At 39.3% G+C, this 15,419-nt stretch overlaps 1 protein-coding gene across 2 annotated transcripts; it reads right to left on the bottom strand.

Annotated features, from left to right (window-relative positions):
- Positions 1-5,585: 5,585 nt before the first annotated feature.
- LOC134092934 (zinc finger protein OZF-like) lies at positions 5,586-14,511 on the bottom strand. Of its 2 annotated transcripts, none has more exons than XM_062546164.1 (3): positions 14,297-14,511; positions 8,850-9,260; positions 5,586-7,038 (listed from the first exon to the last, which is right to left on the bottom strand). In XM_062546164.1, the coding sequence occupies exons 2-3, from the start codon at positions 9,190-9,192 to the stop codon at positions 5,828-5,830; spliced, it is 1,554 nt and encodes a 517-aa protein (XP_062402148.1). In that variant the 5' UTR covers positions 9,193-9,260; positions 14,297-14,511; the 3' UTR covers positions 5,586-5,827. The 2 variants fall into 2 exon arrangements, with proteins under 2 accessions (XP_062402148.1, XP_062402235.1); XM_062546251.1 differs by lacking the exon at positions 14,297-14,511 and adding an exon at positions 14,036-14,080.
- Between the last annotated feature and the right edge of the window lie 908 nt (positions 14,512-15,419).

The following is a 15,419-nucleotide window of genomic DNA, read 5'->3' as shown; positions in this document are numbered from 1 at the left end:
CTTCTAAGGATTCCATTTCACCCCCCCTTTTACATATGCACAACTTATTGTTTTCACAGCCACACAATTTGAAGTTCAACAGTGTGTGTCAATGGCAGGCCTATTATGTGACTCGGTACACCCCTGGTATGGCCTGGTACCCACAGAGGCGAATTTGGTATAAACATCTATATATTTTCTGAAAGTAGACCTTCCAAGGATTCCATTTCACCCCCCTTTTACACATGCACAACTTATTGTTTTCACAGCCACACAATTTGAAGTTCAACAGTGTATGTCAATGGCAGGCCTATTACTGTATGTGACTCGGTACACGCTTAGTATGGCCTGGTACCCACAAAGGCGAATTTGGTATAAACATCTATATATTTTCTGAAAGTAGACCTTATAAGGATTACATTTCACCCCCCTTTGACATATGCACAAGTTATTGTTTTCACAGCCACAGAATTTGAAGTTCAACAGTGTGTGTCAATGGCAGGCCTATTACTGTATGTGACTCGGTACACGCCTAGTATGGCCTGGTACCCACAAAGGCGAATTTGGTATAAACATCTATATATTTTCTGAAAGTAGACCTTCCAAGGATTCCATTTCACCCCCCTTTTACACATGCACAACTTATTGTTTTCACAGCCACACAATTTGAAGTTCAACAGTGTATGTCAATGGCAGGCCTATTACTGTATGTGACTCGGTACACGCTTAGTATGGCCTGGTACCCACAAAGGCGAATTTGGTATAAACATCTATATATTTTCTGAAAGTAGACCTTATAAGGATTACATTTCACCCCCCTTTGACATATCACTGATTCTTGAGAATTTGCCTAAAACAGGTTTTAATTTTGAAAAAAAAAAGTTAGTTAAATTACAAAATCTGAAGGTATGTCATTATAGACCAAGGTCTTAGCTGTTCAGCAATGTACCGGTGCAACCTCCCCTTTTTGTATTTTTTTCATAAAATAGGCATTTTTCCAGTACTTATACAGGTTTTTTTTAGGCCTAAATAGAAAAAGTATGCTTTTTTAATCCAAAAACCATATTTTTGAATTAAAACAGACTATTACTTTAATAACTACACCACTGAAGAAACATATTGTAAGCATATTTATTTAAAACAAATGAAAAATGAATCTGACGGTGTGACACTAATCTGACGGTGTTGACAGTGGTTTCATTGCAACAGAAAATTCCAAAATGAATACCACTCAAGTCTTGCTTGACAACTTTATTTAACTATTTGGTCCAAAAAGCTTCCGTTGAGGACCATTTGGAGGCTTTTTTCACCACCGTTAAGCAGAAAACCTGACGGAGGGTGACATCTGACGGTGGTGACAAAAATCTACTCTTTCACATGATATGCATGAATTGTTCACATTATCCACCCTGTTTGCATCCTATTGCTGGCTACTTCAAACCTCTTCTTAAAAAGTATACATTTATTTTATAATCTAATCTAATATTTTGTATACAAAAGAGACGGTGTTGACATGTTATGGTTGTGACAGTAGCAGTGTCCAAAAATATGAACAACTTTAAGAGAAAATAGCAAACTAATGGGAGCTTGAGTGATCTTAAAGCATGCAGTACAGCTGAAGGTTTGAAAATGAGGTCCTCAAGAATGCAGTTGACCTTGTAGTTGCCTGATTTTATTGCCTTTTATAAATATCTGACGGTGGTGACGAAAATGTGGGACACATTTTGAACAGCCACAAAATAATAGTAAATATTGCTCAAAACTTACTGTTTGGAGTTTCTAATACATAATAAAATGTACTCTTTCATGTGGTAAAGATATCATTAAATTAAATGATTGCTTTTAGTGATTTTAATCAAGTCAAAATGATTATCTCCTATTCAAGGACAACTGATTTTGTAGGGTATGGGCCAGCATATAATCATTAAATTAATACAAAAATAGAATAAACCTTTAAAAGAACCTCACATTTGTGCAAAGGACCCCCTGATTATAACCTTGATTCTTTTTGTTCATGGAAATGGCATTTATTTCCAACAGAATCAGCACTTTTCTTAGTGAGACATGTTTTAGGCAAATTCTCAAGAATCAGTGATATGCACAAGTTATTGTTTTCACAGCCACAGAATTTGAAGTTCAACAGTGTGTGTCAATGGCAGGCCTATTACTGTATGTGACTCGGTACACGCCTAGTATGGCCTGGTACCCACAAAGGCGAATTTGGTATAAACATCTATATATTTTCTGAAAGTAGACCTTCCAAGGATTCCATTTCACCCCCCTTTTACACATGCACAACTTATTGTTTTCACAGCCACACAATTTGAAGTTCAACAGTGTATGTCAATGGCAGGCCTATTACTGTATGTGACTCGGTACACGCTTAGTATGGCCTGGTACCCACAAAGGCGAATTTGGTATAAACATCTATATATTTTCTGAAAGTAGACCTTATAAGGATTACATTTCACCCCCCTTTGACATATGCACAAGTTATTGTTTTCACAGCCACAGAATTTGAAGTTCAACAGTGTGTGTCAATGGCAGGCCTATTACTGTATGTGACTCGGTACACGCCTAGTATGGCCTGGTACCCACAAAGGCGAATTTGGTATAAACATCTATATATTTTCTGAAAGTAGACCTTCCAAGGATTCCATTTCATCCCCCTTTTACACATGCACAACTTATTGATTTCACAGCCACACAATTTGAATTTCAACAGTGTGTGTCAAAGTAATGCTTAGTACATGACTCGGTACAGTACACGCTTGGTATGGCCTGGTACCCACAAAGGCGAATTTGGTTTAAACATCTATATATTTTCTGAAAGTAGACCTTCTAAGGATTCCATTTCACCCCCCTTTTACATATGCACAACTTATTGTTTTCACAGCCACATAATTTGAAGTTCAACAGTGTATGTCAATGGCAGGCCTATTATGTGACTCGGTACACGCTTAGTATGGCCTGGTACCCACAAAGGCGAATTTGGTATAAACATCTATATATTTTCTGAAAGTAGACCTTATAAGGATTACATTTCACCCCCCTTTGACATATGCACAACTTATTGTTTTCACAGCCACAGAATTTGAATTTCAAAAGTGTGTCAACGTAACGCTTAGTGACTCGGTACACTATGGCCTGGTACCTACAAAGGCGAATTTGGTATAAACATTTATATATATCCTGAAAGTACACATTATAAGGATTACATTTCACCCCCCTTTGACATATGCACAATTTAGTTTTTTCACAGCCACACAATTTGAAGTTCAGCAGTAGGCTATGTGCACATGACTCAGTACAGACTTGATGCCTTGTACCTAAAAGCAAACTTGGTATAAATATTAGGCTAATGTAGGCCTATATTCTGTCATAAGGATTTAATTTTACCCCCCTTTCAACTATGCACAACTTGTTTTCACAGCAGCACAATTTGAAATTCAACAGTAGGCCTATGTGTCAGTGACAGGCTTAAAGTATTTAAGTTGGTACGGAGTTACATAGCCTGGTACTTACAAAGGTATTTGATATCCGTTTTTCCTTAAAGGGTGTTTCCTGACATGCCTTGTATGTGATTTGATACAGTGATGACCTGTCGGGGTGGGGCGATTAACATATTTCATACATGTCATTTATGTCATATTTATGCCTACATGTGAAAACTTACAAGTTGACATTATTGGTTGTAAACATTTTAACTGATAAGTTTGAGGGTTTTTTTTGATAATGGGGTTATTTTAGGTGATGTTTATGGAAAAGGTCATCCTTCCACAATTATTTTCTTGCATGATAATCATATAGGCCTACAGCATTTAGCCTACTTAACATCAATGTTTAATACATTATTATCCCTTTCTTATATGTTTGTTTTTCCCACTCTCTGTTAGCAGTCAGTAACTTATATCAGAGCCGTTCTACTTATTCCCTTATTAGACATGTTCTGCCTATATCAGGGGATGGAGACGTTCGTCTGGCTTTGCATTGAGAAAGGTGTTGCGTGAGGTCACTTCCGTTTAATTTCAAGCACGTTAGCGTTAAAACTCTGCTACAATTACAACATTTACACGTGGTTAAATAGGCTACGTTGCAGCAACATGCATACATTTCGTGCAAACCGTTGAAATACTCTCAAAAACGAATGTTGACCTACTTTATCTGATCGTTCGTGTGTACCTTTATTTTGACATTTTTCGCCGCCATCTTGCCCGCTATTGTCGCGTACTGTCGCTTACTGTCGCTGGCTCCACGGAACTATTTTACTGGCCATGGTTCTTCTTTCTGTTTCATGGCGGTTGGCAACTAACTTTAATGGTGCATTACCGCCACCAACTGGACTGGATGTGGTATTTGAATATAACCCTGAGTCTGAGAGACTGTTTCATTGGCATCACACACAATGACAATAAAATACACAATATATTTAAGAGTCATTGCATGAGAAAACCAGGCAGAGGTAGGAAGATGGGGGTCGGCCATCTTAAGAAATAATGCCTTTAATAATTAAAAATGACCGAAATTTAGAGGGATGAAAATTCTGCTTTCAGTGGTGTAGTAGATAACTATAAAGCTTACTGTATGTTCATATTCTTGAATTTCCCCTTGGGGATCAATAAAGTATCTATCTGTCTATATCATATCTTTATCAGGATAATCAGGGTAGAAATGGCAATTTCAGTCATTTTCAGCCGTGAATTGTTGGATTTTTGAGGGTCCCTGAGAGGGGTCCCAGAACTCCATAACAAAAAACAGCTGGAGGGTTTTAAGTATATGGCTGTTCATAGTTCCACATACTTATCACATATACAAAGTATGAGCCGATTTGGCCGACCCCCATCTTCCGACCTCCTGCTGGTTTTGCCTGGTTTTCTCGTGCAATGACTCTTAACAATTATATTTATCTTCTGTTATTGCTTATTCAGAGCAAAGTACTGACATAAAATACACACCTATTTAGGAGTCTGGAACTACATAGCATACATCCCACTGGTAAATACAAAATACTTCAGTGTTCAGTGTATTTTCGTATTTTCAAAATACTGTAAAATAGTTTCTGTGAGACACTGTGTCTATCTAACTATCTATAAAGCACAAAATCTCTGTCTCTGTCTGTGGCATCTTCGCATAGTCAAGCCATTAGCTTCTTGCCTGCTAGCTTCATGTTTAAAAGTGACTAAGATTTCTGGTAATTTTCCCATTTAAAACATGTCTCCTCTCAAGTTAGAAAGTGCAATAAGACCAACTGAAAATGAAACCTGGCGTTTTTCTAGGCTGATTTCACATGGAACTACACTCTGATCTGGCGTAATAATCAAGGCAGGTTGCAACCGTACCATGGGCGCAGTGATATCTGAAAATAGTCCCCATAGGCAACAAGCAGGAAGAAGTGTGTGATATCACTGCGCCCATGGTACGGTTGCAACTTGCCTTGATTATTACGCCAGATCAGAGTGTAGTTCCATGTGAAATCAGCCTAGAAAAACGCCAGGTTTCATTTTCAGTTGGTCTTAACTGAACCTAACGTAGTTTAATATGAACAAACAGTGAAGTGTTCCTTTAAAAACATCATACAATGCACCACAAGTATTAGTTCCAACCGTTATACATTTAATTTAACATCAAATGACACATTGCATTTCTACTGTTTACATTAAAATAGTAGAGTGCAATGAGAACAAAGCTTTTCCTCACTGGGACACTAAATTACATTACATTTGGCCAACACATTTTTAACCAAAGCGACTTTCAACATGGTAAACACTTTAAAAAGGTAAAAATAATTCTCCCAACAGTTTTATAACAACTTTCGAAAGAGCTATCGTATGTGTTCATAGCTATAACGTCAACAATGATCTACATTCCTGGCACTCTGGGACAAAACTTCCAAAAACAGCGTTCCATTCACAATGTTAATGAGGGTAGTTGGAAGATGTTGATATTTCACTACAGTGTGTATTAGCATGTGCTTTTTGAGACTCTGATTGGTGGTAAAAGTTTTTCCACACTGGGTACATTGATAAGTTTTATCTCCAGTGTGTATTCGCATGTGGCTTTTAAGACTTGAAGTTAGTGAAAAAGCTTTTCCACACTTCGTACATTCATAAGGCTTCTCTCCAGTATGTATGCGCATGTGCTTTTTGAGACTCGCGTTGGTGATAAAAGCTTTTTCACACTGGGTACATTGATGAGTTTTTTCTTCAGTGTGTATTCGCATGTGGATTTTAAGACTTGAACTTTGTGAAAAAGCTTTTCCACACTTCGCACATACGTAAGGCTTCTCTCCAGTATGTATGCGCATGTGCTGTTTAAGACTTGAGCTGGTGGTAAAAGCTTTTCCACATTGGGCACATTTATGTGGTTTCTCTCCAGTGTGTGTTCGCATGTGGATTGTAAGTCTTGAACGCATTGAAAAAGCTTTTCCACACTGGGTGCATTCATGAGGCTTCTCTCCAGTGTGTATGAGCATGTGGCATTGAAGAGTTGAGATATGTTTAAAAGCTTTTCCACACTGAGAACATTTATGAGACTTTTCTATATTGTGAATCACAATATGTTTCTTAAGAGAGAAAGTGAATGAGAAAGCTTTTCCACAAAAGACACATCTGTGTGGCTTCTCTCCAGTATGTGTATGCATGTGTGTTTTAAGAGTTGAGAGCTGTGCAAACACTTTTCCACATTCGGCACATTTATGTGGTTTCTCTCCAGTGTGAGTCAAAATATGCCTTGTAAGAGTGCGCATAAGTGCAAAAGCTTTTCCACACTGGGCACATTGATGAGGCTTTTCTCCAGTGTGTGAAAGTATGTGGCGTTTCAGATCTGACGGTTTTCTCCATGCTTTTCCACAATAGACACATTTATGTTGTGTTTTACCAGTACTCTGCCTTTGATCAACACCAGGGCAGTGTGTTTGCTGGTGTTTCTCGAGTTCAGAAAGTTTGGTGAAGCTCTTCCTGCACACAGTGCAGTGGTGCAGCCTTCCTTGCAGCTGCAGGTTGAGTTCATCATTCTGTCCATGGATCTGCTGTTGCACTGCATATGAGTGGTCTGATACACCTGGAAGAGTTACCATAGAAATGTAGAATGATGCAGATGTTTTGGAAGAGTTGCCATAGAGACTTGCAGTATGTTCAGTACTGTAGACATACAGTATGTTCAGCATTCAGCAGTTATATATTGATGAGGAAAAATGTAACAAATATTAAACTGGGTATAATTACTCGTTATGACACATCATTCACAAGACAGCAGTAGATACATTTAGCACCGCAACACCAGGGCCCAGTTGTTCAAAAGTGATCTAATCTGATTGTTTGAAAATGGGTTATTCAAAGTAAAAAAAAAAAAGTACCAAGTAATCCAGTTTCTTGGTTCTGATTTTGGAGACAATTTGATGAGATTAAATAATATCATATATTTTGATTAATTGATTAACTGTTACAGTAACAGGACAAAGTATAATAGTATTCATTTTTTTCAATGTCTTCTGATGTATGGGTCACAAATGCCTGGTTTCTTGTTGCACATATCAAGGAGGGAAAATCAAGACAAAATAAAGTCAAAACTTGTTTTGGATATTTATTATGTCATTTGTAGTTTGTTTTTAAATGGGAAAACATTTATTAAAATCGTAAATACGGTTTGGTATGAAAGAAAAATTGTATCCTTCTGATTCTGTAGCCTAAATGATGGATTTAACCACGATTCAGTGTAGGGTACACCTGCTTTAAGAAGGCGGAACATTTTCATTGCAAATGTGAGCTGTATCATAGCCACTCTGCGTCTTTTTATGGAGGTTACGTTCATATTAAATCCATTCCACTAACGTTATCAGGAGAATACCGTAACGTTTTATTTTGAGCACTGGTTGTCACTCATATAACAGATATAGTACCAAACTCCAAAACGAGTCATGGTAGAGTAAGTTAAGCAACCAGCCAATTAAACATGACCAAGAAAAAAATGGGACAACTCACAATGCCATGCCACGGTGGGCTACCTAAATCATAGAAGTTAACATTGCTGGACACTCATCTTTTCTATTACACCAAAAATATTTGTCTTTACCTTTGTTAGTTTTTTGAACATTTAAGTTATTTAATGAAAACATGATGTATCCTTGAACTATGCGTGACTTTTTCCTAAAACCGAATGAAACCTAATTATGTTCACGTATACTTCTTAAAGTGACAGGCACTCAATTAGACCTACACACCACCCCTGTAATATCATTAAAGACAAGTGTAATCAATATGAAGTATTCAAATTACTGAATATTTTAAGCTATAAGTAATTATGCAGATCCTAAAATGCTATAAATTGTTAACATGTATATCAATTCTGAATTCAAAACATGAAATAGAAACAAGACAAGCCATTTTCTGTGTGTGTGTAAGGTTTGAGCAGAGACTAGGATGGCCACTGCTGTGAATGATCTGTATCCTGCTTAAGACAATAAGGTTTTCAAGGAAATTTGATAGTGCTCCTAATTTTTTTTCTGTGCTCCTAAACTTTTTCATTTAGGAGCACCTGTGCTCCTAGTGAAAAAGCTTAACATACAGCCCTGCCTTTGACGTTGTTTCAAGTTTGTGGTATTTGGAAGACAATTGTCTAAAACATTTCTTTTTTTTTGTGCCGCTTTTTAAACAGCTACATGAGCAGACAACTCAAAGCTAAACGAATATATTTCTTATCTAAACGTGGCGCTTTGTTGACTGTATGATCATTCATTATGTATCTTCTGCATGTGGACAGTCAATGTAATGGCCTACACAGTGCTGCCACTGACCTCAGTGCAACAGCGCCCTCTAGAGTCACAAATGTGGCCCAACACGTTGGTCTGTTTAGCTCTGTGTGAGAGGACTTACTTTCCAGCAGACAGCCGGGCTCGTCATGCTGCTGCTCCTCCTCCTCTTCTTCCTCCTCCTCTTCTTCTTCATCCTCCTCTTTATTCACTTCTTCTTCTTCTTCTTCAATCTTCACTTCAATCTCCGCTGCTGTCGGTTGTGCTTCATTGTAACAAAAGTTGGACTCTGTAACGTCTGTTTCAGATTTACAGTGAAACTCTGCAAAGGGCTTTTCTTCTTCATCTGGATATGACATCAAGTGATCATATTCCTCCTCTTTTATATCTTCTTCTTTCAACACCGCTCTCAGGTCCACCTGTTGTGTTTCAGCACAGCCAGAGCTAAGTGGAAGTCCGAGGTCCATGTTGCTAGCAGAACACAGATGATCACATCCAGTTTTCAATGTGTAGGGCAGGCTATATCTAATTAGGCCTATGAGGTAAAAGCAGAGAAAGGAACATGTGGTTTAGTATGTGTTGCATCATAATCAAAGCCTAGGCTATTTTACGGCTACACATTTTCTTACTCAACCTCTTTCTTCAAACGTCACAGTGACACCTCGAAACATTATTGCATAGGCAGCAGCACATATAGATTCTCACAAGTAGCACAGAACTGGTATGACCGAGGAGTAAGCTAAGCCTAATGTGTTCATGTATCATGTATCTTCCAACAAACGGTGCAACAATCTAAAGTTAAATAATTACAGTTATTTATGGTTGTGTGTGGTATATAGCCTACTTGGGATGCCTACATGCTGAGGTCAAAGTGTTTTCTATTTTCGTATTGATGTTAATTAATGTGTGTAGGTCCGAAGTTCAAACGGTAGACCTAGCTGTGACGCGCAGTCACCTGACATCAGTATCAAATTAGGGGATATTTCAAAACTGTTAACGTGGACAGCTCCCCTTATATTAAGAACGTCTTTAATAGCAGTGCACACGCGTTCAAGCTATGAGCATGTTCGGGAAACAGTCGAAAAAACCAAACTAAAAATCTTTAAGATGAATCGTAGAAAACCCTTGCAAGTGCGTGTATCGGTTAACCCACCCCTGATACACATTAAAGTTGTGTAGTGGGATCCAGAGAGCAACAGGACAAAAGATCAACCTTATCGGAGCACTGGTGGCTTTACTACTACGAAGCATCACTGAACTGAATAAATAAAAACGCGGTGGGGCGTTTGTCAACAAATACCAGAGGGCCGATGAGCAAAAGCAGGGTGCTTGCTCTTTTGTCAACTAAAAATTCCAAACTTTTTTCAACCTTTTTCCAAACTTATCATTTTTTCTTTATGACCTCGACATTTTAGTTTTGAGAATCAGGCTACCAACACGCAAGAATTTTACTCTCTAATAGTAGTATAATGACATGTAATGCAGATCGCAACCATAGCGAGACCCCCATGGCAGGACCATCTCCCTCCCAAAGGCCCTCTCAGATGCCCATGACAGGATTGACCTACCACCAGATGCCCAGTGATCGATCCTCCCGCCTCAATTGGCACTGCCATTAATGACTATTGCTATATGGCCCACCCCAACTCGTGTCTTAAACACTATCTCCCCCCACTCTGTTTGCTCTGCCACAATTGACCCTTATGCTCCCCCATGACCTACCCCACCCCTTGATTCAACACTAACTCTAGACACATTACTTTGCTAAGGGATTCTATTTTGGCACTACTATGTTGTTGAACTACCTTATCTGCTTTAACAATGGGATTCTCTTCTCTGATTGGTTGAAGGGGTGGCCATTAATTCTGTATAACCTGCATGGTTCCTAAACATTTTTAAACATACCAATGCGCTTATGACTGCTATCCATAACAACGATAGTAGCAGTTGAAACTGGAAGGAACTATTTCAGGCTGTTTACTTCCTCCTTAACGGTAGCAGGGCCTGAATTTGTGCACGGGATAGCGGGTATCCCGCATATTTTTTTTCAATTCCCGCACCTTAATGATTCTAATGCGGGAGATTCCTGCACACAGAAGTGCCCATAATAAACTCTCCAGACCCCCGCGGCTCATGAATATCATTGAAGTGAATGGGCAAAGGGAGGAAGATCCTCTGCGGAAGTGCCTCTGTCAATGAACCAATCAGTGGAGCTGATTGTGCTGCTAATATCCAATCATTAATGCTGTACATATCCAAAGTTGTCATGCCGCAGGGAAGTCAAGCATGTGGATCAAAAATGAACTTAATTAAAGGTATACTATGCAACGTTTTTCAGTTAATCAATTCGTTCTATACTGTTATATATGATTTAATGAGTCATTACCGGTCGAACGGTGTTTTTTTTGGCCGCTCTAGTGGTCTTTAGCGGTAGAACCACATTTGCAACTTGAGGAGACACCGACATTTCTCAACTTTCTTGACGGAGGCAACGGAGCTGAAGGAACGGACGGACCCACAATGCATTTCGAGTCCGCCCCATGCAAAGTAAATGAGATCCGTCGACGGACGGAGACAGTGTGAATGCGGTTACGGGGCAGTCACACGCTTGCGTCGGCCAACGTTCGTCCGTTGTTTTCCCATTCACTTTACATTGGCTGGACTTCATTTCATGCCGCACTGAATTGTGGGTCCGATGCGTTGCCTGAGATACGTTGCCTCCGCTAAAAAGTTGAGAAATGTTCAACTTTTGACGGATCGCGCAAGCGCCAGCCAATGAAATTCCGTGTATGCAAATTTTCGAACACTGACAAACCAATCAGTTCGCGTTTATGGAAATGTGACAAAATGAGGCATACGTTGGCGGACGCAAGCGTCTGACTGCACCGTTACAAACAGGGTCAGAACAGCAGAAAGACGAAACTCCAATGGTAGCAGGTAGCAGCTAGCTAGGGAAGTCTGTCAGTTAACTTAGTAAAGGAGAGAGCAATGAAATTATATGTTGCCTCGTACCTAGCAAATGAACGAACGTCTGAGCGAAGACATAACTCTTTAGGTCTAATTTAGTTGAAAACGAATTTAAGTCATTTTAACAAGATCAACTAGCAAGGATTGAATTGTAACTAGCTGAACGTCATGTTGCTGTTTTACACACTATGAAGCTTTCATGAAAACGTGAGCCTCCATACTGGAACTGTTGTCTTTTATTTTTTAGACTAGCCTACATGTCATGTCTCTGTCTGTTATTGTTTTGGGTTAGATCATGATTGTACAACTGGTTTGGGGGCATCAAGGTAGAGCCTGAATCCTTTGCTTTAGAACAGTGGTCGGCAATAGGCGGCCCGCGGGCCAGATGCGGCCCGCAAGCAAAAAACATCTGGCCCGTGAGATCTTTTGAACCAGAGAATGAAAAAAAAAAAAAAACGTTTTAAAAATCGGACTGCCAGTCTCAAACATGCTCTTTATTTTGAAACGTAACTTTCCAGAACAGAAGAATTTCAATCAATCTAAATGCTTAGATATTTGTTTCATCTGAATACGAGTGAAGCACGCAGCGAGGTGCAGCGTGAACGCACAACATGCAAAATCAAATGAAGTCAGTGGACAGCGCTGGTTCTCAAATTCCAAGCTAGTCCCTATAACACATGTTGTCATTCAAACAACGGACATAGGCTTATGGTGATAATTAAAACATGACTTTTTTTAAACAGGCCTGACATCAAACAGGCAATTTACGCACATAGAACTGTGAAAAGTAAAACATGAGTTTCAAACATTAATAGCGTGCGTGTTATTTAGGAACGCAACCTTTAGCATGCTTACTTTCGTGGTGCCGTCTTGTACTCTTTGCATGCAGAGAAACCCTCGTTAGTTGTTACAGATCAGGCATGTGGGCTTTGCATTAATACAATTAGGGAGGATGAAGGCATAGTTCTCTGTCCATTCATCATTAAATATCTTGTTTTCGCTGTTAACTTTTCTCTTCAGATTTTTTCATAGTGCCATTTTTTTGACAGCTAACAGCAACGCGTGGAAATGTTTTTCTGGTGTTTTTTATTATTATTTTTTAAAGACACAGGCATATAATAGCGCACCCAATGACCAGTCGACAAATTTAACCTACATCAGCCTGCTTGAATGTCTCTGCTCTGTCATTTCAAGAGCGCCTATCATTTTTACCTCCTCCGATATTCATTAATTAAATTAGCCATTGTTTTGGTTGTGAACTTGTGGCCCGCTATGTAATGGCTCGGAAAATATCTGGCCCGAGGCCAAACTTAATTGCCGACCCCTGCTTTAGAAGTTTGACACTTTACCCAGCTGCTAACAAACGGCTGAACACTTTCTACTCAGAAACTCTAGGACCCATATCAAAATAAAAGTCCTAGCACATTTTCAGTTCATGCATATTATGTCTTGCAGTAGAGGGGTATAAAGCAGCACAGGATGCTAAAAGTATACTAACAAGCTGGTACAAACAATCGTATTTACTAATTCCTGTTTACTTTGGCATTAAATCATATCCATAACCATAATGTGGGCTTAACAACTTCCCTCTCTGATAGACCACCACCCGCGCGCACACCTTCCTTCTAAAACCACCAGCAGCCACTGCCTACAAGAAGCGTTCCCCGCAAACTGTATCTGTACTCTTTGCTGCAAGGCGCCTTGAGACATTGCTTTTGTTATGCGCGCTGTACAAATAAAATTAAATTGAATTAATGAAGACAATCTTGAATCTTGAACACTAGAGTACGTACAATAATTTTCAGAAAATATCACCACAAAATCAATTAAAACCCTCCTCAAAATCCTTGAGAGATTGATATCTAGAGATCATCCTAGATGATATTTAAAATGAAAAAGATTGCAAAAATCCTTGTAATGTTTTAGAAAACACTGCCATGAAATTTTGGATTTTGATTGCAAATGAAAAAAAAAAATGAAATCGCAAAAGTCGCAAAATTATGGAGGTTCAGTCTGAGTGCTTGCATCAGTTCTTTATGAGCCATACTTTTCAAGACTTTTCCAAGACTTAACTACAAATTTCCAAACCTTTCAAGGTCTGGAAAAGGGCACTTTAAAATTACATAGCCTACTTTTTAAGACTTTCAAGACTTGAGCAAGCACCCTGAAAATGCTGCTATCCCAGCAATATATTTTTTTATGGTCTCGAAACGTTAAACCCTGAAAAACCTAGCACTCCTCTTATCTGCCCCGTAAAGACCGAGTTCCCTAAATGTGGAGCTACCTCTTCTTCTTGAATGTTCTTGCGAATCAATAACCCTATCTATCAATCTATCAAGCTACCTCTGAACAAGTTTTGTTTTGTTTTGATAGCACCACCAGATCTGCCCCCCGATGCCGATGGCCGACAGTCAGTGAGTCACAGGACTCTTGCTCTCTGGGGGGTTTATAGTTCAACGTCCGGTAGGGGCATCTCAACATTGTGGGGGCATTGTCACATGCTACCAATCGCCTTAACCCAAAACTTTCGGGAGAAACTGCTGATCTCTAACGAGTTTGGCTAACTAGCTTTCGGCTATTATTTTTGACAACACACTTACTTACCTTCTTTGGGCAAATCCCCAGCTGTGTAAAGTTTGGTCTGCTGAATTGTTTTTTTGTGTCTGAGTAGAGTCTACATGGACGCGTGTTTGAAACAAAAAATATCTTGAACGTTCGTCCTCCCGGTGTTTGGCTGCATGCGTACAGTCCTTCTTGCTACATTGGCTTCTTCTTCTGCTTGTTCCTGTCTATATTTTATGATATTTTACCGTATTTTACTGTCCATGGTTCTTCTTTCTGTTTCATGGCGGTTGGCAACTAACTTTAATGGTGCATTACCGCCACCAACTGGACTGGGTGTGGTATTTGAATATAACCCTGAGTCTGAGAGACTACTTCATTGGCATCACACACAATGACAATAAAATACACAATATATTTAAGAGTCATTGCATGAGAAAACCAGGCAGAGGTAGGAAGATGGGGGTCGGCCAAATCGGCTCATACTTTGTATATGTGATAAGTATGTGGAACTATGAACAGCCATATTCTTAAAACCCTCCAGCTGTTTTTTGTTATGGAGTTCTGGGACCCCTCTCAGAGACCCTCATTCATGGCTGAAAATGACTGAAATTGCCATTTCTACCCTGATTATCCTGATAAAGATATGAACATAAGCTTTATATTTCCATAGAGCCTAGCATAGTTTTACAGACCAAAAGGTGCACTGGGGGGTTATCTACACCACTGAAAGCAGAATTTTCCAAATTTCCGGTCATTTTTAAGAGGCATTATCTCATATTCGCAGTGGCTTTGGCGGATGGTTTTACTGTTGCTGGAGAGAGGAACATCTACTGATTCAAAAACAATTGTCGTCTAATTGGGCCACACATAATGTGTGCCGTGCCAGGAGGGTCTTTAGGGGAATTATTCGGGTTTTGGACTATGATAAACCTCAGATCGCCACCACGTGGCATACAATGCCATTACATCACAAACAGACGGACAAACAGACAAACCCAGATGAAAACATAACCTCCTTGGCGGAGGTAATAAGTAATGTTGATTTGGGCTCCACATGGGGGGCAGCATGGGGCATTAGGTAAGATGAACATTGAAATTAAGATGAAAATAATCTAAGAAACTTACCCCGTGGATGGCTACAAACTCCACAATTCAATATGCC

This window comes from Sardina pilchardus, chromosome 1 (genome assembly GCF_963854185.1).
Source record: "Sardina pilchardus chromosome 1, fSarPil1.1, whole genome shotgun sequence".
NCBI classification, from domain to species: Eukaryota; Metazoa; Chordata; class Actinopteri; order Clupeiformes; family Clupeidae; genus Sardina; species Sardina pilchardus.
The sequence above is the reverse complement of the archived record's forward strand: the minus strand, read 5'-3'. Positions and strand labels throughout refer to the sequence as shown.

Bases quoted from the DNA above. Each gene is read 5' to 3' on its own strand.
- LOC134092934 (XM_062546164.1), bottom strand. From the start codon at position 9,192: ATGGACCTCGGACTTCCACTTAGCTCTGGCTGTGCTGAAACACAACAG. The intron at 7,039-8,849 runs GTAAGTCCTCTC...TAACTCTTCCAG, and splicing joins GCCCGGCTGTCTGCTGGAAA to GTGTATCAGACCACTCATAT.